Source organism: Rhinatrema bivittatum, chromosome 5 (genome assembly GCF_901001135.1).
Source record: "Rhinatrema bivittatum chromosome 5, aRhiBiv1.1, whole genome shotgun sequence".
NCBI lineage: Eukaryota > Metazoa > Chordata > Amphibia > Gymnophiona > Rhinatrematidae > Rhinatrema > Rhinatrema bivittatum.
This window is the reverse complement of record NC_042619.1, coordinates 210,782,390-210,809,541: the sequence shown is the minus strand read 5'-3', so window position 1 is coordinate 210,809,541 and position 27,152 is coordinate 210,782,390. Positions and strand designations below refer to the sequence as shown.

The following is a 27,152-nucleotide window of genomic DNA, read 5'->3' as shown; positions in this document are numbered from 1 at the left end:
TTTTCACCTAGTAAAAAAATTCGTATTTTTCGGAAAAAAATTACTCGGTCCGCAAGGGTTTCCTTTCCTATAACTTTTTTCCGTTGTCGATTCCCGGCCGGGAACGATATTTTTTGGCTTATCGCCGTCGACGGCTGTCCGGCGCCATGGCCTCGGGCTTCAAAAAATGCCCAAACTGCGTGAGGACTATGTCGATTACTGACCCTCACTTCGAACGTGTTCTTTGCCTCGGCAAAGACCACAATATCCAAACATGTAAATGTGCGGAAATGACAGCGAAAGGTCGCCGTCTTCGGGCCGAAAAGATGGAGCAGTTGTTCAACATCCAACTGCTTCCAAGGCCCTCGACCTCAGCGCATTCTTCTCCATCCGCTTCCGTACGTCAGTTAACCCTAAAGAAGAAACGTCCGGAGGCTGGAGATGCTTCAACGCCGTCCCCTTCAGTGTCGTCAAAAGCATCAACCTCGGGGAGCGAAAAACAAAAGGAAAAGCACCACCACCGGCATCGGAGACGCCAGGTAATGGTGACCGAAAATCCATCGGAGGACACGGCCTCACCGGCAAAGAAACCCCGGACGGGGACTGAGGCTCCGAGGCCTAGTGAAGGGCGATCCCCACCGATATCGGTGACGGGCTCCATACCTCCTCAGGGCTCTGAGGTTGTATTGGCATCGCCAACACCGCCTCCCTCCACAGCTGCTCTGTTATCACCAGCTGTGAGAGCGGAACTTGACGCCTTTATCCGTCAAGCGGTGCATCAGGCTCTAAGTGATGCGATGACTCCACCGATACCGATAGAGCCATCACCATCGATGCCGCAGATACCAACGAGGGCACGGGAACCGACATCGATGCCTACTCTGGTACCTCCACCGATACCACAGGTACCTCCACCAATCCATCTACCGATACCACCGGTACCTACACCGGTGCCCGCACCGATATCTCCGATGCCAGCACCGGTGACCAAGGAGGATATATCCGGATTACATCCAGTTTTTACCAAGCTGGACACATTACTGGACATCCTCAATAAGAAGATTCCAAAAGAACCGATTCCAGGCCCATCTGGAGTTCCCAGACCCCCAAGGCCTTATTCTCCAGTCTTACCATCTCGTCCTCATCATACACACGAGATTCCTATAGACACCAGCTCTGAATTTTCATCTGATGAAGAAATATTTTCAGAGCCTTCTCCGCCAGATGACCACAGGAAATCTCCTCCTGAGGACCTCTCTTTTACCAACTTTGTTAAAGAGATGGCTGACACCATTCCCTTTCCCATTCAAACGGAAGTGGATGCACGTCAGAAGACCTTGGAAGTCCTCCAGTTTGTGGACCCTCCCAAGGAGATGTTAGCAGTCCCGGTTCATGAAGTGTTCCAGGAACTACAATATAGAATTTGGGAGCATCCAGGTTCAGTATCTGCAGTAAACAAAAGAGCTGAATCAACATATCTGGTGCAACCTATTCCAGGGTTCCGGAAAATACAGTTGCCCCACCAATCAGTGGTAGTGGAATCCGCTCAAAAGAAAGCAAAGCGGCAAAAATCTCACTCCTCTATACCACCTGGGAAAGAGAGTAGGCTCTTGGATAACCTAGGAAGAAAAGTCTTTCAAGGTTCAATGTTGGTCTCAAAAATTTCATCTTACCTGCTGTACATGAACCAATACCAAAGGAACCTTTGGAAGCAGGTTCAGGAACTCTCTCTCTCTCTCCCTGAACAATATCAGGAATCCTTACAGGACATAGTTCATAAGGGCCTGCACTCTGGAAAACACGAGGTTCGAGCAACCTATGATTGCTTTGAAACTGCTGCAAGACTCTCAGCATCAGGTATTGCAGCAAGAAGATGGGCATGGCTCAAAGCCTCAGATCTGCGCCCAGAGGTTCAAGAACATTTGGCAGATCTACCTTGCTCAGGGGACAATCTCTTTGGTGAGAAAATAAAAGAAGCTGTGGCAACCCTAAAGGACCACACTGAAACTTTGAAACAGTTGTCGTCCCAATCACAAGACACCCAGCCTTCTGCCAGGAAATTTCCAAGGCGTGATACTCGACGGCCTTACTATCGCCCACGTCGATATTACCCCCCAGCAGGTAGGCCAAGAGCTAGCCGCCCAACACAACGCCAGCAGCCTAGGCAAAGGCCTGCCAGGGCTCAACCACCTCCACAAACGGCAACCACTTCTGGTTTCTGAAAAGCCCCAGAGAGCAGCAGCCAGATCAACCCGTTCCCAGAAACACCAGTAGGAGGTCGCATACAGTACTTCCACAACAATTGGACCTCCATCACCACCGACCAGTGGGTGTTATCCATCACGACTCACGGTTACACGCTGGATTTCTTAACTATCCCAATGCAAAATCCACCACTTCACTCTTGCACAATAAATCAACACTCCATAATTCTTCAAACAGAATTATCCACCCTTCTGAGAGCCAGGGCCATAGAACCAGTTCCTGGGCCTCAAAAGGGCAGAGGATTCTACTCCAGATATTTCCTCATTCCAAAGAAAACAGGAGGCCTTCGTCCCATTCTAGACCTCAGAAATCTCAACAAATTTCTCAGGAAAGAAAAATTCAGAATGGTATCCCTAGGCACCATTCTGCCTCTTCTTCAAAGGGGAGATTGGCTCTGCTCTCTGGATCTTCAGGATGCATACGCTCACATTCCCATTTTTCCTCCTCATCGCCAGTACCTGCGCTTTCGGGTACTGGATCAACATTTTCAATACAGAATGCTGCCATTCGGCCTTGCATCAGCACCACGAGTATTCACAAAGGGGTAGATTTTAAGAGGCGCGCGAACAGCCTACTTTTGCTTGCGCATCAGACTCAAGCAAAAGTACGCTGGATTTTAGTAGATACGCGCGGAGCCGCGCGTATCCACTAAAATCCTGGATCGGCGCGCGCAAGGCTATCGATTTTGTATAGCCTGCGCGCGCCGAGCCGCGCTGCCTCCCCCCGTTCCCTCCAAGGCCGCTCCGAAATCGGAGCGGCCTCGGAGGGAACTTTCCTTTGCCCTCCCCTCACCTTACCCTCCCTTCCCCTACCTAACCCACCCACCCGGCCCTGTCTACACCCCCCCCTTACCGTTGTCGGGGGATTTACGCCTCCCGGAGGGAGACGTAAATCCCCGCGCGCCAGCGGGCCTGCTGCGCGCCGGGCCGCGACCTGGGGGCGGGTACGGAGGGCGCGGCCACGCCCCCGGGCCGTAGCCACGCCCCGTACCCGCCCCCAAAACGCGGCCGACACGCCCCCGAAACGCCGCGTCGACCGGGCCCGCCCCCCCCCGACACGCCCCCCTCCGAAAACCCCGGGACGTACGCGAGTCCCGGGGTCTGCGCGCGCCGGTAGGCCTATGTAAAATAGGCTTCCCGGCGCGCAGGGCCCTGCTCGCCTAAATCCGCCCGGTTTTGGGCGGATTTAGGCGAGCAGGGCGCTGAAAATCCGCCCCAAAGTGCATGGCTGCAGCAGTGGCACACCTCCACAAGCACAGATTGCATGTGTTCCCTTACCTGGACGATTGGCTCATCAAAAGTCAATCAAAAGAAGGAGCTCTCACTTCTCTCAAGCTCACCATCCAAGTGCTTCACTCCTTGGGATTTCTCATAAACTATCAGAAATCCCATCTGTCACCAACTCATCTAATACAGTTCATAGGTGCAGAACTAAACACTACAGTAGCAACAGCTTTTCTTCCAAGAGACCGTGCTCAAACACTTGTGCTGTTGGCTCACAATCTTCGCCACCAATTCCAGGTAACAGCTCACCAGTGCCTCATTCTTCTAGGGCACATGGCTTCCACAGTTCATGTAACTCCCATGGCCAGATTGACCATGCGACTTCTACAATGGACACTCAAAGCACAGTGGATACAAGCCACTCAACCAATGTCCACTCCTATTCACATCACACCGGAGCTCAAATCTGCGCTCCTCTGGTGGACATCAATGAACAACCTGCTCAAAGGCCTACCTTTCCAGCAACCAGTTCCACAAGTGACTTTGACTACAGATGCATCCACCTTAGGGTGGGGAGCACACATTGGTCATCTAAAGACACAGGGCAAGTGGACAAAGCTCGAAGCCTCTTTTCAAATAAACTTCCTGGAACTTCAAGCTATACGCTATGCGCTGCATGCATTCAAGGACTGCCTATCACACAAGACTGTTCTGATCCAAACGGACAACACAGTAGCCATGTGGTACATCAACAAACAAGGAGGGACAGGTTCTTATCTCCTTTGTCAAGAAGCAGCACAGATTTGGGACTGGGCCCTGACACACTCAATTCTTCTAAGGGCCACCTACCTAGCAGGCATCCACAACACAGTAGCAGATCGCCTCAGTCGGCAGTTCCAACCACACGAATGGTCCTTGGATCCAGCAATAGCATCCAAGATCTTCCAACGCTGGGGTCATCTGACGATAGATCTCTTTGCATCCCACTTGAACTACAAAGTGAACAATTACTGCTCTCTCCTCTGGCAGTCCAACAGCCTACCAAGGGACGCCTTTGCTCGCCATTGGAATTCAGGCCTGTTATACGCGTATCCTCCGATACCACTCATAACCAAGACTCTAGTGAAGCTACAACAGGACAAGGGTACAATGATACTCATAGCCCCATATTGGCCTCGACAAGTATGGTTCCCCACACTGCTATATCTCTCAGTCAGGGATCCCATTCGCCTGGGAGTAGCTCCCAATCTCATAACTCAGGAACAGGGTCAGTTGCGCCATCCCAACCTTCAATCCCTGTCCCTGACAACATGGATGTTGAAAGCTTGATCTTACAACCTCTCAACCTTCCATCTGCTATATCTCAAGTGCTTATAGCTGCACGTAAACCTTCCACTAGAAAGAATTATTCCTACAAATGGAAACGGTTTACTCTGTGGTGCACTCAGAAAGATTTAGATCCTTTCACTTGCCCCACTACCTCACTACTAGATTACCTTTACCATCTCTCAGACTCTGGTCTTAAGACATCATCTGAAAGGGTACACTTAAGTGCAATCTCAGCTTACCATAACAAGCTGGAAGATGCTCCTATCTCCACACAGCCTCTCGTCAGTAAATTCATGAGAGGCCTAACTCACATTAAACCTCCAGTTCATTCCCCAAGCATACAATGGGATCTGAACGTAGTCTTAACTAGACTTATGCGTTCTCCTTTTGAACCCATAAATACTTGTGACCTTAAATACCTAACTAGGAAAACGGTATTTCTCATAGCCATTACATCAGCCAGAAGGGTCAGTGAATTAGAAGCACTAGTCACATACGAACCTTTTACAAAGTTCCTCCATGACAGGGTAGTCCTCCGGACACATCCAAAATTCCTTCCTAAAGTTGTCACGGAATTTCACTTGAACCAATCAATAGTTTTACCTACATTCTTTCCTAGGCCTCACTCTCACCAGGGAGAAAGAGCCTTACACACTTTGGACTGTAAGCGTGCGTTATCCTTTTATTTAAACCGCACAACAGCCCAAAGGAAATCCAGTCAGCTTTTTGTATCCTATGATCCAAACAAACCAGGCAAAGCAGTGGGTAAGCATACTGGGGTAGATTTTAAAAAGCATTTACTCGAGCAAAACTGGTTTTTGCTCGAGTAAATACACTTTACTCAAGTAAGTGGGCTTTTCAAAATTGCTACAATATATGCCATTGAATTGTCCATAGGATTTACTCAACTAAGTGCACTGTACTCGAGTAAATAGCTTTTGAAAATTGCTACGATAGTATGTCACATTTACATGCGTAACTCCTTTGAAAATGACCCCCACTCTGTCTAACTGGCTAGCAGATTGCATACAATTTTGTTATGACAAAGCAGGCCTTACTCTTCAAGGGCGAGTAAAAGCACACTCAGTCAGAGCAATGTCAACTTCAGTAGCACACCTTCGCTCTGTACCTATTCTGGACATTTGCAAAGCAGCAACATGGAGTTCTCTTCACACTTTTGCAGCTCACTACTGTTTAGACAAACAGGGGAGACAAGATTCAGCATATGGACAATCTGTCTTAAAGAACTTGTTTCCAGTATAATCCCAACTCCTTCTACATCCAACCTGCTGTGATTTCGGCTGATTCATTTCAACAACAATACCTCACTGTTGCTTCACTGCAAAATGGCTCAGCCTCTAGCTTGCTAATCACCCATATGTGAGGACTAGCATCCTGCTTGTCCTGGGATAAAGCAAAATTGCTTACCTTGTAATAGGTGTTATCCCAGGACAGCAGGATGTAGTCCTCACGAAACCCACCCGCCACCTCGCAGAGTTGGGTCCGTTACGTTTTGTTATTTTATTTTTGGCTAACGCTTATTGCTACAAAACAACACTGAAGGGAGACCCCTGTGGCAGGGAATATCATAGCATGCTGGGCATGCTCAGTAGGCACTCCGGTGCCATTCAAAAGTTTTATAGAAACTTTTAAAGAAGTTTTTCCGTACATAGGGCTCCATTACCGATGTCACCCATATGTGAGGACTACATCCTGCTGTCCTGGGATAACACCTATTACAAGGTAAGCAATTTTGCTTTATTATAGTCCTAAGTATATGTCTAGATATTATTTATTTCTGAGACTAAATATTATTTATTTCTATGTTAGTCATGACTCTGGCATTTCCTCCTCCCAGTTCAAGTGCCCCTGTTTTATTGTAACTTTCATTCACTTTTTCTCTCTTCGCTTATTGTTCACGTTGATGTTAATATTATTGCACCACTGTTTATTGTAAACCGATACGATATGATTGGTATCATGAGTGTCGGTATAAAAAAAGCCCTAAATAAATAAATAAAATAAATAGTTGTGTGTGTCCCTCTAGATTCCTAATTAATGTAAGTAACACTCATACAAGCATTCACTAGCTAATCAAACAATAATATTAAAACTGAATTACAATAGAAATCATTCAGTTCTATGGTTAAACTGCAGATATAATAATAATCTCATAACTGTAGTCTTAAACTAGAAATTACATTGCATAAGGAGGAAATACCATATTTAAACTAATAGTCTAAAGAGAAAGATTTGTTCCTAATAGAAAACAGTCTGTATGTTACAAATCATATAATATTAAATCACATACTAGTATAAAGACAGGAGAGAACTAAAGAATTATTAAAGAAGAAAGTATGCATATTTTTGTTGCACCGTTCATAATGGGTGAGTCTCTGCAAGGAGAACTGTTGCATACTGAGAGAAAGAATGTTTTAGCTCACAGGTCCTGTTTATAGTGCTGGGGCCAAGATAAGGAGAAAAGAACAATGAGCAATTAGTATGCCAAAATATATAGTAATAAAATAGTTGCAGATCCTGCATATTAGTGCCTTCTGTTTGTTTCTGACCTGTGTTTAATTAAAATAAATCATATCTTCACACAATTGTTTAAAAGCAAACCCATGGTGAGAGGTTTAGATGCAACTGACTCACAATTTTTTTCTAACAAAGACATTCCAAACTCCCTCCAAACAATGAGCTGTACTATAAAGCACAGTGCACACATCAGCCTGAGACTTAAAGGAGAGAGAGAGAGAGAGTAAAGAACCTTGGAGAAAAGATTACGGCTTTCAAAGAGGTATTGGGAGAGCCCAGGATGGAAGGGGGTACCTATCCTAAAGAGCTGACCTGTTTTAGGGAAGAAGTATGGAGTGGTGAATGAGACTATTTTTTCTGACAAGTACAGTGTGGTGCACTACACAGAAATGTATCTATTTTGGGGCTTTTGTGTTTTCCCTGCCATCGGTCTGTAAACATTTTTATTTTGAACAGAGCTGGTGCGACCATAGGCTTTTTTTTTTTTTTGGAGTGCTTGACTGGTGTGCAGGAAGAGCTTCTGTGAGTTCAAAAACGTATGGGCCTTAAAAAGGGTGAAGATTTCCCCTGTGCAGGAACTCCAAGAGGTCATGGGGCCTTACATGGTCCGTGGCCTTCTTTGTGTGCCCTAATGCTCAAGAGCTGACCAGGATGGGGGCTACATACATAATTTTTGTTCTTATGCCTGTACTAGAATATTTTAGCTTCCATAATTATTGATTACATATTTTTAGTGTGCTTTATTTTGTGGGTATATCTTGTTTATTATTTTTGTTTAATATCAGAATGTTTTTATCCTATGTTTTTGCAATCTTTATCTGAAGACGGAAGATGCCTTGCTTCTTCATTTATCAGTAATTGCATGTTATCATGTTTACTCTTTGTTGAGTAATGAGGCTTTTATTCATCTGCTAGTAGCTTGAAAGTTTTATTTAAAAATGATTTAGTTTATTGAATTTTCATTTGTTACCTGTAAATTCATTGAAGTTTTTAGCTTAGTGTATCCTTTGCATTTTGCTTTCTTTTCAGACTAACATGACTCAGCATGACTGGAAACTTAGAGCTGATCTGCGGGGAGTTGGCTTCTATGGCCCAGCACTTGTATTAGTACAAGCTGGTAAAGTAAGCCAGTATTCTCTCATGTTCAAGCCCCTCCTTGAATGTGTGAGCATGGTAAGTGTTCAGGATCTACTCCGAAAGTCTGTCACATATATTGATTCATTTATTTATATGTATTAATCACCTCTGTAAAATTACTCCAAGTTATTTACATATCACATACCTATATTCCAACTGTAGTGTAGCCCAATGTTTCGCAACCAGTGTGCCATGGCACAGCGGTGTGCCTTCAGACCTGGATCAGGTGTCCCACGGAAAAATCACCACTGCCTGATGTTCAGATCAGCACTTTGCAGCCACAAGAGACTCCGTCAGTGACTCTAAACTGTGAATATGTTAATCAGGCACACTTCTTCTTTCTAGCCACAGCATGAGCCCCAGAGTTTGGTAATTAATTAACAGTATTTAGGATACAGACAGCTGGAAGGCACTTTGTGTGACACACATTGCACACAGCACCTCCTCATCCTTCCCATCCTGACTTCTGTTCTATCCGCAGGCTGAGTGAGATAGGGAGAGTATGCACTGAGCACTGGATATGACTCACATTGAGTGTTGGGAGCAGTGGTGAAGGAGCTCTGGCAGCCACTTGCAGCAGCCAAGGGAACTAACTTAGCTGGCTGCTTGCATCATATTGACTTCTCCCTTATCTTGCATTTGAATATAGAGGGAGCTGGTCTATCGTGATGGGTTCATGTGTATCTCTGCACCCTCTCCCTAGTGCTTTCCTAACTCTTCTTATATCCATACGAGTCCTCTCTGTGTCCGTACTGCCTGCTCCGTGGAGGTTGGTGTTGCCACACAACATCTTCATCAATGTAGATGCGCCTTGGCCTTGAAAAGTTTGAGAAATATAAATACAACATCATAATATATAAAATAAAATCATCATCCAGTAATTAAACTTCCTAATTAAAATAATAATTGCATAATAATAATAATATTAACAACCCATCTGCCCCTCCCACCCCAATCATCAACCCCTTACAAGCTTTTTAGGTTAGATATATTTAAATACTCTGGAATGTCAAACAAAATAGCCAGATTTTAACCAACTTCCGAAACTCAAGTTGAGCCCTTTGACTTTGACATTCTCTTGGCATACTATTCCAAAGAGTGGGAGCTAGCACTGAAAGTGTCCTCGATTCAGAACATAAATCTTTGTTGGAAGTATAGGCCATCAATAATGTTAACCTTAATTTCTGTGCAAATATTCAGGCATAATTACAGCTCACTGCCTGCTGTTTGTGAAAGAGATTTTTGTCTAAGATCATTTCAAGTATTTCTTGCAGATTTTCTTTTATGATCATTGGTGTTTAATTTTGATGAAGTAATCTCTAAAGCTTTATAATTTAAAAAAGAAATCTGGAAATAAAAGTTACTTGCCAGGGTAAGAAACAGTAAGAGGACAATTTTCAAAGCCATTTACATGAATAAATAGTAGTTTGCTAAAGTGCACGCAGTGTTCCTTAGTATTTTTACATTTAGGAGAGGTATTCTTGGGGGCGCGCTTTGGGTAGCACTGGAAGAAAATGCACGTAGATTGCATTTACTAGTCTGCGCATGCTATTTACCCACACAGAAAGCATATGCAAAAGTCTATACCCCTGGCAAGTTTTAAAGGGGAAGTATGCATGCAGTTTGCCTTTGAAATATGGTGCAAAGTCTATAGGTAAAAATATCTATGGGACTTTGTACCAAATCAGAGAGTCTAAAACTTGCCACCTAGCTGATCAGGAAAGCAAAATCTGGAGACTCCTGTCTAGACAGAAGTGCAAGATTTTAATGAATTTAATATTAATAGAACTCATAGCAGAAGAAAATTACACTGAAAGCAATGCAAGTAGTGATAACACCAAGCTTAATATAGGCATCAGTTCTTCTAAAGCCCAAGCCAGCATTTAGAAGTACAACTGGACATGAACTTTAATAGCGATGACCTCCATGGAAGTGTAGGGTCTGATAATGTCAAACCCAAAATAGGCTCTAATCATGTCAAGGTCCAGTCGCACTGAGCTTGAATGCAAACACTCGCTCATCTGCACTCCAACAGCCTCAAGTATTTTGAGACTTTGATTGCTGTGAGCGGAATATGCTTGATTTAAAATAGCAGTGCCCCTGGCAGCTGCAACTACCTGTGCATATGCACATAGGCACTCACGATTGATATGGAGATGGCAGTCTGCTTGCTGTAGGTCTCTTGAATTTAAATTTACATATTGAAAACATCTGCATGTATTAAATTTGTTTGCAGTTGACCAGGGAAGGGACTTCATTAAGTTGCTGATGGAGAGAGGAGGGAAATTGGGAGACCTAGCACAAACATGTACATAAAATACCAGAATGTAGCATTTTGTTACAGAATGAAAAGTTCAAAGACTAGGGAACAGCTTTTGAAGGTGAACAGAGGGGGTTCATAAGGAATGTGAGAACTGAAGATAGGAATCCAAACAGTGATGGAACAGATACAAAGGGACCTAGTGGCAGGGCAATGAATGGAAGAGAGCAGAGATTGAATAGGATCTTCGGCAGCACAAGAGACAGGTGCAAGTGGTCAAACGATCCTTATGTACTGCTACTATTTATGTTTCTCTCTCACATAAAATGATTTTTTACATGTACACAGGACACTTCCTGATAGCAGAAAATACAAAATATATGCATGTACCTTGTAATTTGTATGTTCATTTGGATAATTATTGTCTAAAGTATGAAATAGCTTTTCTGGAAAGCATCTTCCTTAATTAAGATTTTAGAAAAAATATGCAGTGTCATATCATTATTAACAGAAATAATCAAAGGGTTAGTTCAAATTCTATAAAGATAATAGCAAAAATGTCTTGTCACTACAGATTGAACTGAGTAATTTAGACTGAAAAAGCTAGTGGCAATTCCTCTTAAAAACTTAATATTATGAAATGAACTTAAGAATAAATGTTTCTGGGAGTCTATGTGGCAGTCAGGCCATCCGCCCCAGTACTGAAAATTCTTGTACTATCTTCTTCACAGGGAAAGCTCTGTCTACAGAATGAAATAGATGGTGTCGAACATATCTTCATTCTGAAAGGAATTGGCTTAAGTCCTCCAGCATTGGATCATATTGTGATAGACTGTCAAGTGAAGAAAGCTACCTACAAGCTCTTATCGGTGCCTAATCATACACACAACACACTAACACTTAAGGTACATTTAAGAATAGTGTGAAAAATAAACTGTATGGTGTCTCAAAGAATTGACAAAATGTGTTTAATAAGAAGTTGACCCCACATTTTTTGCTATAATGTGTTTTTTCAAGCATAACCAGCTTATGGGGTGTGCGACCCGTGCAATCGCATGGGTGCCATGATGAGGGGGCGTCACAGAACCGCATTACCTTTTCTGTTCTCTCACTACCAAACCTTTGGCTCTAGCTTCATTTTTAGGCTGAAATCTGCAACCTATCAAGTACTGCCCCTGCATAAATCAGGCCTGCCTCTGAACCTCACGCTGCAAGCTGCGTGCTCCCGCCTCACTTCCTCTCGCCTTCCAAAGAAACAAAGGCATGAGGTGCACTGGAGTCTGGAGCTCACCAATTCAGAATCATCCTGGTATTAATTTGAGGCAATCTGTCAGTGTCCTGCTGCCTCCCTCATCCCCCCTGATAGAAAAACTGGCCCGTGAAGTTGTAAAACAAAAAGTCACCACTACTGGTGGGGGCAATCATTTAGTTGGTGTTGGTTGCAGCCGCCCCATGCCTGCAGAGTTGTTGCGACCATCATCATACTTTACAACATCTTTTTCCTTGCAGAGCCACCCCCGAGGCTCTCCTTCTTGCTGCTTCAGCCTTCATTTTTCCCTCAAGGCGATGGCAGCAATAGCAGCAGTTCCATGGACCTGTTCTTGTTGCTCCCCTCCCATTGCTGTGGCTGCAGAAATTACTCCTGCTGCCTCCCCTCACACCTGCCCTGCCTCTGCCAGTGGAAGGCAGCACAGGGACTTTCCACCCCTGCCTAATATGGCTCTCATAATGGGGCTGCAGCAAAATATAATAACAAAACCCAGCATCGGGGCTTTCCAGCTGCTCCACCCTTCCCACACCAAGGGAGTCACATGATCTTTGGGTCTGACATAGATCCTATTCTTTTAGGACCATGCTACATTGCCCATGACAACCGATGTAATAAAAATATTTTTTGTTTTACTTATACAGAGGTGGAGGGGGAGAAGATTGAGGGAGACTACATGTGAGTCAGGGAGCATGTGTGTCAGCATCTGAGAACATGTGTGTCAATGTGTATGTGTGCACATGTGAGTCAGAGAGCATCTGTGAGGGAATGTGTAAGTCATGGAGCATGTGTGAGTGAGAATGTGTGCATGTGAGGGAGCATGAGTGTGAATGTGTGAGTGTGTGATCTTGAGCTTGTGAATGAAAATATGAGAGTGTGTGTATGAGAATGAGCATGTGTGCGATAATCTCATGGGGACTGGAATCAAAAGTAACCAGGTATGGAAAGTGTGTGTGAGAGAGAACCTGCACGCATGCATCTGTACGCATGTGTGTGTGAAAAAGAGAGCCTATGTACATCTGTGTGAGGGAGTGTGTTTGAGAGCATAGTTGTATATATGAGAGAGGAGTGTGTGAGAGAATAAATGTGAAAGTGTGTGTGTTTGAGAGCTATCTCATATACACACACACACATGCACAGAGGCTGACACATACATACAGATAATGTATATGTGTGTGAGAGCCTGTCTGTATATGTGAAAGAGAGATGGTATGTACGGGAACCTGTATTCATTTGTGCATAGTATGTGAGGGAGAGAGAGCTTGTGTATGTATGAGAGACAGAGAGCCTGTGTATGTGAAAGAGAGGGAGTGTGTATGAGCACATGGATGTGAGAATGAATGAGTGAGTGTATGAGAGAATGAACATAGAAACATAGAAATGATGGCAGAAAAGGACCAAATGATCTACCCAGTTTGCCCAGCAAGCTTATGCTAGTATCTGCCGCAATGTGCAGGTTACCCCCATGCTTATCAGTTTCCCAGACTGTAAAAGAAAGGGCCCCCGTTGTTTGAATCCAATTTCCCTTTACCCTCGACATGGAAGCAGAGAGCAATGTTGGAGTTGCATCAAAACTATCAGGTTTATTGGTTAACGGTAGTAAATTCAAATTAGCAAGTTACCCCCATGCTTATTTGTTCTCCAAACTGTAAAAGTTGGGGCCTTCGTTATTTGCTGATTGAATCCATTTCCCCTTTTTCCACTGCCATTGAAGCAGAGAGCAATGATGGAGTTACATTAACAGTATCAAGTAGGGATGTGAATCGTGTCCTCGATCGTCTTAACGATCGATTTCGGCTGGGAGGGAATCGTATTGTTGCCGTTTGGGGGGGGTAAAATATCGTGAAAAATCGTGAAAAATCGAAAAATCGCAAAACCGGCACATTAAAACCCCCTAAAACCCACCCCCGACCCTTTAAATTAAATCCCCCACCCTCCCGAACCCCCCCAAATGACTTAAATAACCTGCGGGTCCAGCGGCGGTCCGGAACGGCAGCGGTCCGGAACGGGCTCCTGCTCCTGAATCTTGTTGTCTTCAGCCGGCGCCATTTTCCAAAATGGCGCCGAAAAATGGCGGCGGCCATAGACGAACACGATTGGACGGCAGGAGGTCCTTCCGGACCCCCGCTGGACTTTTGGCAAGTCTCGTGGGGGTCAGGAGGCCCCCCACAAGCTGGCCAAAAGTTCCTGGAGGTCCAGCGGGGGTCAGGGAGCGATTTCCCGCCGCGAATCGTTTTCGTACGGAAAATGGCGCCGGCAGGAGATCGACTGCAGGAGGTCGTTCAGCGAGGGTTCCGGCGCCTCGCTGAACAACCTCCTGCAGTCGATCTCCTTCCGGCGCCATTTTCCGTACGAAAACGATTCGCGGCGGGAAATCGCTCCCTGACCCCCGCTGGACCTCCAGGAACTTTTGGCCAGCTTGTGGGGGGCCTCCTGACCCCCACGAGACTTGCCAAAAGTCCAGCGGGGATCCGGAAGGACCTCCTGCCGTCCAATCGTGTTCGTCTATGGCCGCCGCCATTTTTCGGCGCCATTTTGGAAAATGGCGCCGGCTGAAGACAACAAGATTCAGGAGCAGGAGCCTGTTCCGGACCGCTGCCGTTCCGGACCGCCGCTGGACCCGCAGGTTATTTAAGTCATTTGGGGGGGGTTCGGGAGGGTGGGGGATTTAATTTAAAGGGTCGGGGGTGGGTTTTAGGGGGTTTTAGTGTGCCGGCTCACGATTCTAACGATTTATAACGATAAATCGTTAGAATCTCTATTGTATTGTGTTCCATAACGGTTTAAGACGATATTAAAATTATCGGACGATAATTTTAATCGTCCTAAAACGATTCACATCCCTAGTATCAAGGCTTATTTGTTAAGGGCAGCAACTGCCACACCAGCAGGTTACCCCCATTCACTCTTTTCTTCATTTCCATCCTCTAGCCTTTAGGGGTCCACAGTGTTTATCCCACGTCTCTTTGAATTCCTTTATTGTTTTCGTCTTTACCACCTTCTCCGGAAGGGCATTCCAGGCATTCACCACCATCTCTGTGAAGAAATATTACCTAAAATCAAACAACAAGTTTATTAAATACAATATGCTTGAATTTTTTAAGCTTAATTATAGTACATGTTGAAAATTATCCCGCCCAAACATTTGTACTGCACATCTATATGTTAAAAATTATAAATCACACACATCACACTTATATCTTTCATACCTGCAGATACTAATACAATAAAATCAAGACTAGGCAACTGTCCATGAGAATTCAATTTTAAATTGTAATTGCACTGAGTATCTTGATACAATGTGTTCAGCAGAATACCTCAACAGTGTTGTACCTGTTGGTCGCAGAATGCTGTGACCTTTGCTGCTCACCTCATTTTGCCCTGTAGCCCCGATTCTGGCAAAGATGGCCACCTCTGCCTCTGCATGCCATCCTCCCTGGCGTTCCCGGGACGGTGGGGGCGATCCCGGTCGCCATCTTGAATCTGGTGTAACTTAGGGCACGTGCGCGCATGCCTGCCTCCGTCTTATCCACGTCATGGCGGAAACCTCGGGGGCGTCTCCTCCACATGGCATCACTGCCTACGTGTACTTATATTGGAATTTATTGTACCTTTTTTCCTTTCTAAACTATGTGATGATTTTTTGATTTTATATGTAAACCGGAGAGATATACCGTTGCACAGAAAGCAAGTTTCTATAAAAGCTGCATAAATAAATAAATACTTAAGCCTACCGGACTTTCCTACCTACGAGTTAGCAAGGATTCCATCTTGCTCAATTCCTTTTCTCAGAGACGCTTCGCCTCACTGTTCCTGCATTCCAGACTGAGTGACTCAGGTACCCACTCCTCAGGGGCCTTGCTGCACTAAGGGCTATCTGCTCCTCGGAGAGCCTTCTCTGCGAGTCTCATCTCCAATAGCTTAGTGAGTACCTCTCACTACTTCTACGGATGACCCTTCAGTGTTCCTGCTCCGGGTCTCTACTGCTGCTACAACAATATCTCTACTGCAACACCACAGAATGAGTACTAGACCTGATCTACAACTCTGCTTCTCACTTGCTGTGCGGATCCTCGGGTTACCCCGCTCTGCAGACCACTACCGGATCCATGCTGTCTTGTGCCTGCTGCCAATATCTATCTCCGGCCTACCCCGCGCTGCGGACCACTACCAGAGCTACTACGCATAAGAACTGCCAAGATGCAAGTATTACCTGGGTTCCCCTTCTTTGCAGACCACTACCGGAGAATTCATCTCAGGTCTTCCTACTCAAGGACTGCGTTTACAAACCCACTCCTCGGGTTTCTCTTTGCTGTATAATAAATATATCTCTGACTCCTGTGTCCATCACTGCTGAGACCCTGCCTGTCATGGAGAGTCCCTACAGGGCTCCGCCCTGTGGGTGGAGTCAGCTCTCTCCACGACCCAAGGGCCCACAAACCAAGTTCAAGTATAACAAACAGAGGCCACTGTTTCACCAAGATGACTTCGTCAGGAAGATTTGTAAAATGCAACTGTTACATTGTATTGCTTGTGCACTTTATGGAGAATTATTCGAAGGAGAGGGCAAAAGACATTCTTTTGGCATTTTCGCGCTTGCAGATTCACTCAAGGGGTAGACCAGATTTGATATCTGAATGACACTGTAACATTCAATTGGAGTTAACACATGTCTGTGTTTTTAATGGTACGTAATGGCTTTGAAGAAATGTCTATGTTAAGGATAACTTTTGTAATCATATCAAGTAGTAGTAGAACACCAGACGTCTCCAACTTGTAAAGCACAATGTTTTAAAAAAATGTGTATACCCCATCTGAATGTCTGTTATGAATTCTGAAGCTCATGATGAAATGTGTGTTTAAAGAAATATTTCCTGTTATTGGTTCTGAGTCATCCTCCCTGGAGTTTTATTTCATGACCCTTTGTTCTATTGATTTCTTTCCAATGGAAAAGATTTGATGATTGTGCATCATTAAAACCTTTCAGGTATCTCAAGGTCTGTATCCTATCTCCCCTGTATCTCCTCTCTTCCAGGGTATACATATTCAGATCCTTCAGCCTCTCCTCATAAGTCTTCCGATGCTGACCCCATACCATTTTGGTCACTCTTTTTTTAACTGCCTCTATCCTGTCTTTATCCTTTTTGTGCTTTAAATATTCAGTAAGGCAGAAAATAAACAGAAGTTAGTGTGTTTACTTTTTAAGTAGACTGTAAGGAAGCTAATAAAAAGAAGTTAGTGTGTTTATTTTTTTAAATAGTCAGTAGTGCATCTAATAAGCAGAAGTTAGTGTAAGAACATAAGAACATGCCATACTGGGTCAGACCCTGGGTCCATCAAGTCCAACATCCTGTCTCCAACAGTGGCCAATTCAGGCCATAAGAATCTGGCAAGTTCCCAAAAACTAAGTCTATGCCATGTTATTGTTGCTACTAATTAGGGATGTGAATCGTTTTTTGACGATTTAAAATATCGTCCGATATATTTTAAATCGTCAAAAATCGTTAGAGGCGATATATAATAGGAATTCCCCCGATTTATCGTCAAAAATCGTAAATCGGGGGAAGGGGGAGGGCGGGAAAACCAGCACACTAAAACAACCCTAAAACCCACACTGACCCTTTAAAATAAATCCCCCACCCTCCCGAACCCCCCCCCAAAATGTCTTAAATTACCTGGGGTCCAGTGGGGGGGGGGGGTCCCAGTGTGATGTTCCACTCTCGGGCCACGGGTGCGTTGATAGAAATGGCGCCATATGACAGGGCAAAGGTAGCGCCGGCGCCATTTTGGTTCCTGTCCCCCGACGTCACGAGCGTAGGAGTTCACTCCCGGACCCCCGCTGGACCCCCAGGGACTTTTGGCCGGACCCCCACAAGACTTGCCAAAAGTCCAGCGGGGGTCCGGGAATGACCTCCTGCACTCGAATCGTGTTGCCGTACGGCCAGCTCCATTTTGCAAAATGGCGCCGGCCATATGGCCATATTGCCGTATTGCAAAATGGCGCCGGCCGTACGGCAACATGATTCGAGTGCAGGAGGTCATTCCCGGACCCCCGCTGGACTTTTGGCAAGTCTTGTGGGGGTCAGGAGGCCCCCCCAAGCTGGCCAAAAGTCCCTGGGGGTCCAGCGGGGGTCCGGGAACGACCTCCTGCACTCGAATCGTGTTGCCGTACGGCCGGCGTCATTTTGCAAAATGGCGCCGGCCGTACGGCAATATGGCCATATGGCCGGCGCCATTTTGCAAAATGGCGCCGGCCGTACGGCAACACAATTCGAGTGCAGGAGGTCGTTCCCGGACCCCCGCTGGACCCCCAGGGACTTTTGGCCAGCTTGTGGGGGCCTCCTGACCCCCACAAGACTTGCCAAAATTCCAGCAGGGGTCCGGGAACGACCTCCTGCACTCGAATCGTGTTGCCGTATGGCCGGCGCCATTTTGCAAAATGGTGCCGGCCATATGGCCATTTTGCAATACGGCAACACGATTCGAGTGCAGGAGGTCGTTCCCGGACCCCCGCTGGACTTTTGGCAAGTCTTGTGGGGGTCAGGAGGCCCCCCCAAGCTGGCCAAAAGTCCCTGGGGGTCCAGCGGGGGTCTGGGAGCAATCTCCTACGCTCGTGACGTCGGGGGACAGGAACCAAAATGGCGCCGATGCTACCTTTGCCCTGTCATATGACAGGGCAAAGGTAGCGCCGGCGCCATTTCTATCAACGCACCCGTGGCCCGAGAGTGGAACATCACACCGGGACCACTCCACTGGACCCCAGGTAATTTAAGACATTTTGGGGGGGTTCGGGAGGGTGGGGGATTTATTTTAAAGGGTCGGGGTGGGTTTTAGGGTTGTTTTAGTGTGCCCGAGAGTGGAAGATCACACCGGGACCCCCCCACTGGACCCCAGGTAATTTAAGACATTTTGGGGGGGTTCGGGAGGGTGGGGGATTTATTTTAAAGGGTCGGGGTGGGTTTTAGGGTTGTTTTAGTGTGCCGGTTTTCCCGCCCTCCCCTGATTTACGATTTACACGATATTTAAAAAAACAAAACTGCGACGATCCGATTCCCTCCCCCCCCCCAGCCGAAATCGATTGTTAAGACGATCGATCACACGATTCACATCTCTACTACTAATAGCAGTGGTTATTTTCTTTGTCAGCTTAATTAATAGCAGGTAATGGACTTCTCCTCCAAGAATTTATCCAGTCCTTTATATATATATATATATATTTTTTTTTTTTAATTAAAGCTATCAAAAATCGTGCATTACAAATTATAAATTACAAATTATAAACATCAATGCAATGAACAACTAAACTTTAACAGTTGTACTGGTCGTGGTCATCATACAATGAATACCAAAGTCAATAGTCATTACAACAACAGTGTACAAGGTCGAACATATACATACTGAGAAAGGCGCATTATCAGTACATGTACTCAAGCTAATTTTTGTGTTTTAATACTTCCTTCTTTATCTCCTCTTTTCCCTCAGCTATCCCCCTCTCCCCCCCATCCCTCCTTCCTTCAAGAGTGCAAAGCAAATTTTTTATTCCATTCACTGGACCCAGTTTTTATAGGTTAAAGTATTACCAATTGAGCTTGTACATAAACTTATATTTACGGAACCAAGGCCTCGAGCTTCTCACGGATATCCTTGGTTTGATGCTATAAAAATGGATCCCATATAGTTTGAGTTTCTTTCCATTTAAGACTAGTGGACATCCTAGCTGTCATGAAATCAAATGTTGCTAGTCGAAGCATCTTATTATTCCAGAATTTAAACATAGGAGCTTCTGCAGTAAGCCAGACTGATAAAATAGTCTGTTTTGCCATTAGTGCAGATTTGTCTAAGAATGTTTTTTGGGCTTTTTTGAACCCTGCCTGCCCTCCAGGATATCTCCCAAAAAGCCTCATTTTGGGGTCATCCAGTATGACTTGAGCATATAGGGGTAGATTTTCAGACGAGCGCGAATAGCCTACTTTTGTTTGCGCTCCAGGTGCAAACAAAAGTACGCTGGATTTTAGTAGATACGCGCGTAGTCGCGCGTATCGGCTAAAATCCTGGATCGGCGCGCGCAAGGCTATCGATTTCGTATAGCCTGCGCGCGCCGAGCCGCGCAGCCTACCCCCGTTCCCTCCTAGGCCGCTCCGAAATCGGAGCGGCCTAGAAGGGAACTTTCCTTTGCCCTCCCCTCACCTTCCCCTCCCTTCCCCTACCTAACCCACCCGCCCGGCCCTGTCTAAACCCCCATCCTACCTTTGTCGGGGGATTTACGCCTCCCGAAGGGAGGCGTAAATCCCCGCGCGCGAGCGGGACTCCTGCGCGCCGGGCCGCGACCTGGGGGCGGGTACGGAGGGCGCGGCCACGCCCCCGGGCCATAGCCACGCCCCCGTACCCGCCCCCAAAACGCTGCCGACACGCCCCCGCAACGCCGCGCGCTCCGGCCCCGCCCCCCGACACGCCTCCCGACACGCCCACTCCGAAAACCCCGGGACTTACGCGAGTCCCGGGGTTCTGCGCGCACTGGTGAGCCTATGTAAAATAGGCTCACCGGCGCGCAGGGCCCTGCTCGCGTAAATCCGCCCGGTTTTGGGCGGATTTACGCGAGCAGGGCTCTGAAAATCCGCCCCATAACGTTGAACATAAAGTTCGTATTTGTGACCAGTATGCATGTATCTTTGGGCATGACCAAAAACAGTGGAGATAGTCCCCTTCAGAGAACTCACATTTTATACAGATTGGGGATTGGCAAATCTTCAATTGGAAAGCTTTCGTTTTGGAATAATGAAGTTGCCAGACAAATTTAAAAAGCTGATCCCTTAAATTAGAGTTTTCGGAAATTCGGAGAATATTTCGCACATAATGTTTGATATCTGCTTCGGATAACTCTAAAGAAAGGTATTGGGCCCATCTCTCCAACATCACTGAATAAACCACCCTAGGAACATGTGCAGTTAGGGCTTTAGCAAATCTGGAACATGAGACCTTGCCCGATCGGGGATTTGAAAATATGTCTTCCAATTGTCTTGGTTTTTTCGGGTGAGAAATTTTGCAAGCCTAGAGATGCTAGTGCCGGAGTTGTAAATAGGCATAAAAGTCCGAATTAGGTAAGTCAAATTTGTTCTGAAGATCCTGGAAACTGTGCATTAGGTTAGGCAGGTTAGTAAGTAGCTGTCCTACATACCACAGACCCTTTTCAGCCCAAAATCAAAAGATTCTATTATCGGTACCCAGTGGAAACTGAGGATTACTACATAGGGGTAACAGAGGGGTGACATATGACCCTATACTAAAGGATTTGCATAGATGTGCCCAAGCTCGTTGTCTTGAGACTAAAATTTAAAAAATTCTATATTTCCCTGGATAAGAGAGATGGGTATCTGTACTAGAGCCACTAACTCATACCCCTGGAGCCATGTCTGTAAATGGTTGACTGGAGAGTAATATGATGTACTGGAGAACTAGTCTTTCAGATGTCACATCATACAGACTACATTGTATTTCTGGAAGTCTGGACATGCCAGGCCTCCATTGGTCAGAGGCTCGTATAACAAATGGAGAGCTAATCTGGCCTTCCTTCCCTGCCATATGAATTGTCTAAGGGTTTTGTTAATTTCCTGAAGATCTTCCTTGCTAAACCTTATAGGAAGCATTTGTAAAAGATACAACCATCTGGACAATTCGTTCATTTTGAATAAATGTATCCTGCTTGTTAAGGAAAGGGGGAGGTGGGCCCAATGTTTTAAGTGGTGCTTTAATTTTTGCAGCATGGGGCGAATATTGCACTGGTAAATTTGATCAGTGGCCGGAGGGATGACCACCCCCAAGTATTTAAGATTTGTGCTGGTCCAGCGGAGCAGGAAAGGTGATCCCCACGTTTGTTGGAGATTTCCATATACAGCCATAGCCTCCGACTTATCTCTGTTAATCTTGAGCCCTGAAAAAAGTCCAAACTTAGCTTGATGGTCAAGTACCTATAGTAAATAAAGTTGGGGTTGGGTTAAGAAAATTAATATATCATCAGCAAATGCTGCAATTTAAAAAAAAGGTATTTTCTACCTCTAAATCTCTAATTTCGCTATCTTCTGCTATGGTCCGCAAAAGAGGGTCAATGGACAAAATGTACAGTAATGGGGAAAGAGGACACCCTTGCCTTACTCCTCATTGTGGCATAAAGGCCCCAGTAGTAATACTATTGAACAGGAGATGTGATGACAGATTCGTGTAAAGAAGGGAGATATATTTGACTACATCTCCCGTAAAGCCAAATCGCCCCAGAATGGAGAATATATACGGCCATGATACTCGATCAAAGGCTTTTTCAGAGTCAAATCTCACGGCAAGCAACTTCAGCCTGCTAGATTGACAATACGCCATTGCTGTTGTCAATTTTTCAATGTGCAGGCTTGCTGACCTGCCTTTCACGAACCCAACTTGGTTGTCCGATATAAGAGAGGGGAGGGTAACACTGATTCTAGTAGCTAACACATTGGCTAAGAGTTTGAGATCACAGTTTAACAGAGATATTGGTCTATATGCAGCAGGCTGGGATAGATCTTTCCCTGGTTTAGGTAGTACTGTTATGTATGCTTTGTTAAAATCTCTCGGGAAAGACCCCTTGATTAAACCATCTTGAAAAAAATGGCACATAGGTTCGAGAAATAAGTCTTCCAGAATTTTAAAATAATCATAGGAGAAGCCATCTGGTCCAGGAGATTTACCCACTTTACAAGCTTTAATGGCGAGTGATAGTTCTCTAGATGTTATGGATCTATTTAAGAGATCTAATTGTTGGGATGATAGTTGAGGGAGCTGAAGGTTTTTAAAAAAATCTTCCTCATTTATTCAACCTCCCTGCCTGTCGTCAGTATATAATGTAGAGTAAAATGATCAAAATATCTCTCCATTGTCGGCCCCTCGGGTTGCCCAAGCACCCTGGGGTGTTTTTAATTTTTCTATAAAAGTTTTACTGCGGCGGGTTTGAATTAAATTTGCCAACAGTTTTCCAGTTTTGTTTCCATGTTTAAAGTAATTATGTTCTGTATATTGAATGTTTTTCAGGGCTCTTTGCTGTAAATACATTTGTAGGGAAACAAGGATCTCATGATAGTGGTTTGAGTGTTCTGAGGAGGATTTTTGGATCATTATGCGCTTGGCTTTTGCCAGTTCATTTTCTAATTGCAAAATCTTGGCATTTAGAATTTTATTTCTTTGCCTTAAGTAAGAGATTATCTCTCCTCTCAAAACAGCCTAACTGGTTTCCCAAAATAGGCTTGGATTCTCCATATGTTGTATATTGGATTCTCTAAAAATAAGCCATACAGACTTGGGAAACTTTTGGAATTCAAGGTCATTTTTCATACAAGATGGGAATCTTCACCAATGCGTTTGTGATTCTTGCTCTCCGAGGTTTATATTTACTAGGGATGTGCAGAGCAAAATTTTATGTTCATATTTTTTATGTCCGAAAGGGGGTCCCACTTGCGGCCAATATGGACATAAAAAAAATCCAATGAGTTGGGTATATGTACATATGTGCAAAAAAAAAATTTAAACCCCCTCACCCTCCTTAATCCCCCCCCCAGACTTACCACAACTCCCTGGTGATCGAGCGAGGAGTGAGGACGTCATTTCTGCAATCCTTGGCGAGAAGCATGTGACGTCGGTGGCACGTCGAGTGACGCGGCATCACGTGATTCCCGGCTCGTTTGCGCCGGACGGCTCGTTCGGCCCAAAAAGAACTTTTGGCCAGCTTGGGGGGGCCTCCTGACCCCCCCAAGCTGGTCAAAAGTTCTTTTTGGGCCGAACGAGCCGTCCGGCGCGAACGAGCCGGGAATCACGTGGCGCCGCGTCACTCAGACGCGACGTCACGTGATTCCCGGCAAGGATTGCAGAAATGACGTCCTCACTCCTCGCTCGATCACCAGGGAGTTGTGGTAAGTCTGGGGGGGGGATTAAGGAGGGTGAGGGGGTTTAAATTTTTTTTTTGCGCGAACGAGCCGGGAATCACGTGGCGCCGCGTCACTCAGACGCGGCGTCACGTGATTCCCGGCAAGTTCGCGCCGGACGGCTCGTTCGGCCCAAAAAGAACTTTTGGCCAGCTTGGGGGGGCCTCCTGACCCCCCCAAGCTGGCCAAAAGTTCTTTTTGGGCCGAACGAGCCGTCCGGCGCGAACGAGCCGGGAATCACGTGATGCCGGCGTCACTCGACGTGCCGCCGACGTCACATGCTTCTCGCCAAGGATTGCAGAAATGGCGTCCTCACTCCTCGCTCCATCACCAGGGAGTTGTGGTAAGTCGGGGGGGGGGGGGATTAAGGAGGGTGAGGGGGTTTATATTTTTATTTTGGCTCAACAATCGCGATTTCCCACATATCGAACATATCTATGTTCGATATGTGGGAAATCCGATCGTTTATGTCGAATCAATTTTTTAAGTAAAAAAAAAATATGAGTTGCGTTTACTAATGCGGTCAATCCGAATGCACACCCCTAATATTTACCCATATGAGTGCATGAACTGAAACACTAGCCTGTCCTATACTAGCATGTCTGATAAATGGAAAGACATTTTGGGCCCCCAAAATATAATCTATGCGAGAAAGGGTATTATGAGCCTTAGAGACATGTGTATAGTCCCTTCCCTCAGGGTGTAGGATACGCCACACATCTAGAAGTTGTAAGCTTTTACATAATTTGGCTAAACATGTGTGGGGTGTACCTGTTGATCTGTGAGTAGGTGCGGACGATTTATCTAGGGAGGGGTCAAATGTTGTATTGAAATCCCCTGCTAAAAAAAGACAACCTTGCCTATGTAACATAAGAACGTTCATTATATTGGAAAAAAAAACTGGGTTTGGAGAATTGGGCCCATACAGATTACAAAGCGTAAGTTCTTTCCGGTTCATTTTCCCCGTAATTATGGAGTATCTACCTTCAGTGTCTAATATCTCCGCTGTAAGCTGAAAATTTATATTCTTATTAAGTAGTATTGCTACGCCAGCTTTCTTCCATGTGCAGGCGAGAAATAGACTTGTCCCATCCAGTCTCGAAGCAGTTTTTTACTTTCTACATTGTTCAGATGGGTCTCTTGCAGGCAAGCAATGTCCACCTTAGCCCTCCTGAGGGCCTGAAGAACATTTGCTCGTTTAATAGGGTTTCCCAAACCGTTGACAGTTAAACCTGCTAAGCGCATATCAGATCAAAGGTATATACAGCGATGTGTGATATCGAACCAAGTTGCTCATATTAGAGGTCTATGAGTCCCCCAGCCTAGGCTCACAGAGATTAAAGAACATACCCACTGACATTTGTGAGTGATCCAGCGAGAAGTCCCTATGATGTATATGAGTCGCCCTTTTGTTTTCCATGCATCCGGAAGGATCCCAGATTGTTTTCAAAGTATCCCAATTTTACCCTCTCCCCCCCCAACTTCTGAACTCCCTTAAAACACATAACCATATTACCACCTCTTAACTTCAGAGGAGATTTGGAGGACACAAGTTTGATGTGCTTCAGCACCATCCACCTTTAAACTGGAGGTTGTTAGCATATAGTTTAAAATGATATAGTCAAAAGAGGAGTAATCGTATCACTTATACCGTTGCCAATCATAATTAAGTCCCAGCTATCCTCTAAGGTATCAGCTTTAGCATACAAGTTATGGCTCATTCAATTACAATCTCTCATGCCAATAATTCCGCCAGAGCATAAGTCATCTGCCCCTCTCTTAACTATTGAAATTGCCAGTGTCTGGTGCCGGGAACTGATTCCCGGAGGTCCGTGGGGGGAGCGACGGAACTGCGTCAGCATTTTGTAATCCCCTTAAAACGAACGGTGTTGATGCTCTGGGGCACTTTATGTCTCCTTGATGTCATCTTGGGCCTTCAAAAAACTTTATCCCTGGTGACAAACTCCACTGAACAAACGTTTTAATAAAGATACATTAATCAGCATAATGATAACAGTGAACTTGCGATTGTCCTTATTGCAAAGAAAAAAGATGTCAAAAAGTCTGAATTCCCGAGGAATAATGAAAGAGGTCTGAGCTATTTAATTGGTCAGTCTCCTTTGAGCCCCATGGCAAAAGCTTTCGCTTTTTCACTTTCATCAAAGAAGTAAACTTTCCCCTCATGCCACACTTTTAAATTTGCCGGATATTGCAGTTGGAAGCGTACGCTCTTATTGTAGAGATATGAACAGATCAGGCTAAATAATTTTCTTTTCTGCATGAGGGGAGCTGAAAAGTCCTGGAACATACATACTGGGGTTGATTGGTAGGTAAAGGATTTGCGTGCTCTAAAGGCTTGCATCAGCCTTTGTTTGTGTGACCAATTCAGGAGTTTTACAATGATAATGCACGATCTCTTTTCCCCTTCTTTTCTTTCTCTTACCTAGGTGAAGGGCTCTCTCCACGTGTAGTTTTCCTTCTAATTCGGGTAATGCCAAGGCCTTCGGCAGCCAGTTTTCTAGGAATTCTTCCAAATTCTTGTCCTCTATGGCTTTGAGAAGTCCATTATTCGAAGATTGTTGCGTCTGGCCCTATTCTCAAAGTCGTCTATTTTTTCTGCCTGAGTCACTACTGTTTTTTCAAGGGCAGAAAGCTTGGTTGTCAGCGCGGAGTTTTCGTCCTCTAGGCATGAGATTCAGCCCTCCGCGTGGTCGAGTCTCGGATGTAGTTCCTCAATGGTGTTCTTGAGCTCCTGAAATTGCGATGCAAGTTCTGTAACTCGTGAGTCAAGAGCCTTTACCATTGCAGCGGTGACTTGAGCGGTCAGATCATTTTGTGGATCAATTTGTGTATTGCTTTGTTGTGGGGAAGAAGGGCTGTGTCCCAGCACCAGCGCCATCACCATCTTGTCTGTTACGTCTTTGATTTTGTTTTTCTCCTTTCTTCCCCCTCTCAAGGGCATACTAGTATGGGATTTTAGCATGAATTTGTCGATAGACATTTAAATCACTTGCCCTACACCTGAGTTGGTCTCCCTCAATAGGATGCCGCAGATTTCAGTGGATTGTGGTGGATGGTGCTTAGAGCTGAAGCCGGAGACGTCCGTTCAGCTTCACCACATCACGTGACCTCTCTCCAATCCTTTTTTAAACCCAGCTACATTAACTGCACTAACCACATCCCCTGGCAACAAATTCCAGAATTTAATTGTGCGT

The 27,152-nt window shown here is 45.3% G+C and overlaps 1 protein-coding gene across 1 annotated transcript in view; it reads left to right on the top strand.

Annotated features, from left to right (window-relative positions):
• CFAP47 (cilia and flagella associated protein 47) overlaps window positions 1-27,152 on the top strand; it is a 1,765,744-nt gene that overhangs the window by 1,002,194 nt on the left and 736,398 nt on the right. The window contains exons 47-48 of the mRNA XM_029603108.1: window positions 8,364-8,507; window positions 11,463-11,636. Of these exons, the coding sequence (XP_029458968.1) occupies window positions 8,364-8,507; window positions 11,463-11,636 (318 nt within the window). The remainder of the gene's footprint in view (window positions 1-8,363; window positions 8,508-11,462; window positions 11,637-27,152) is intronic.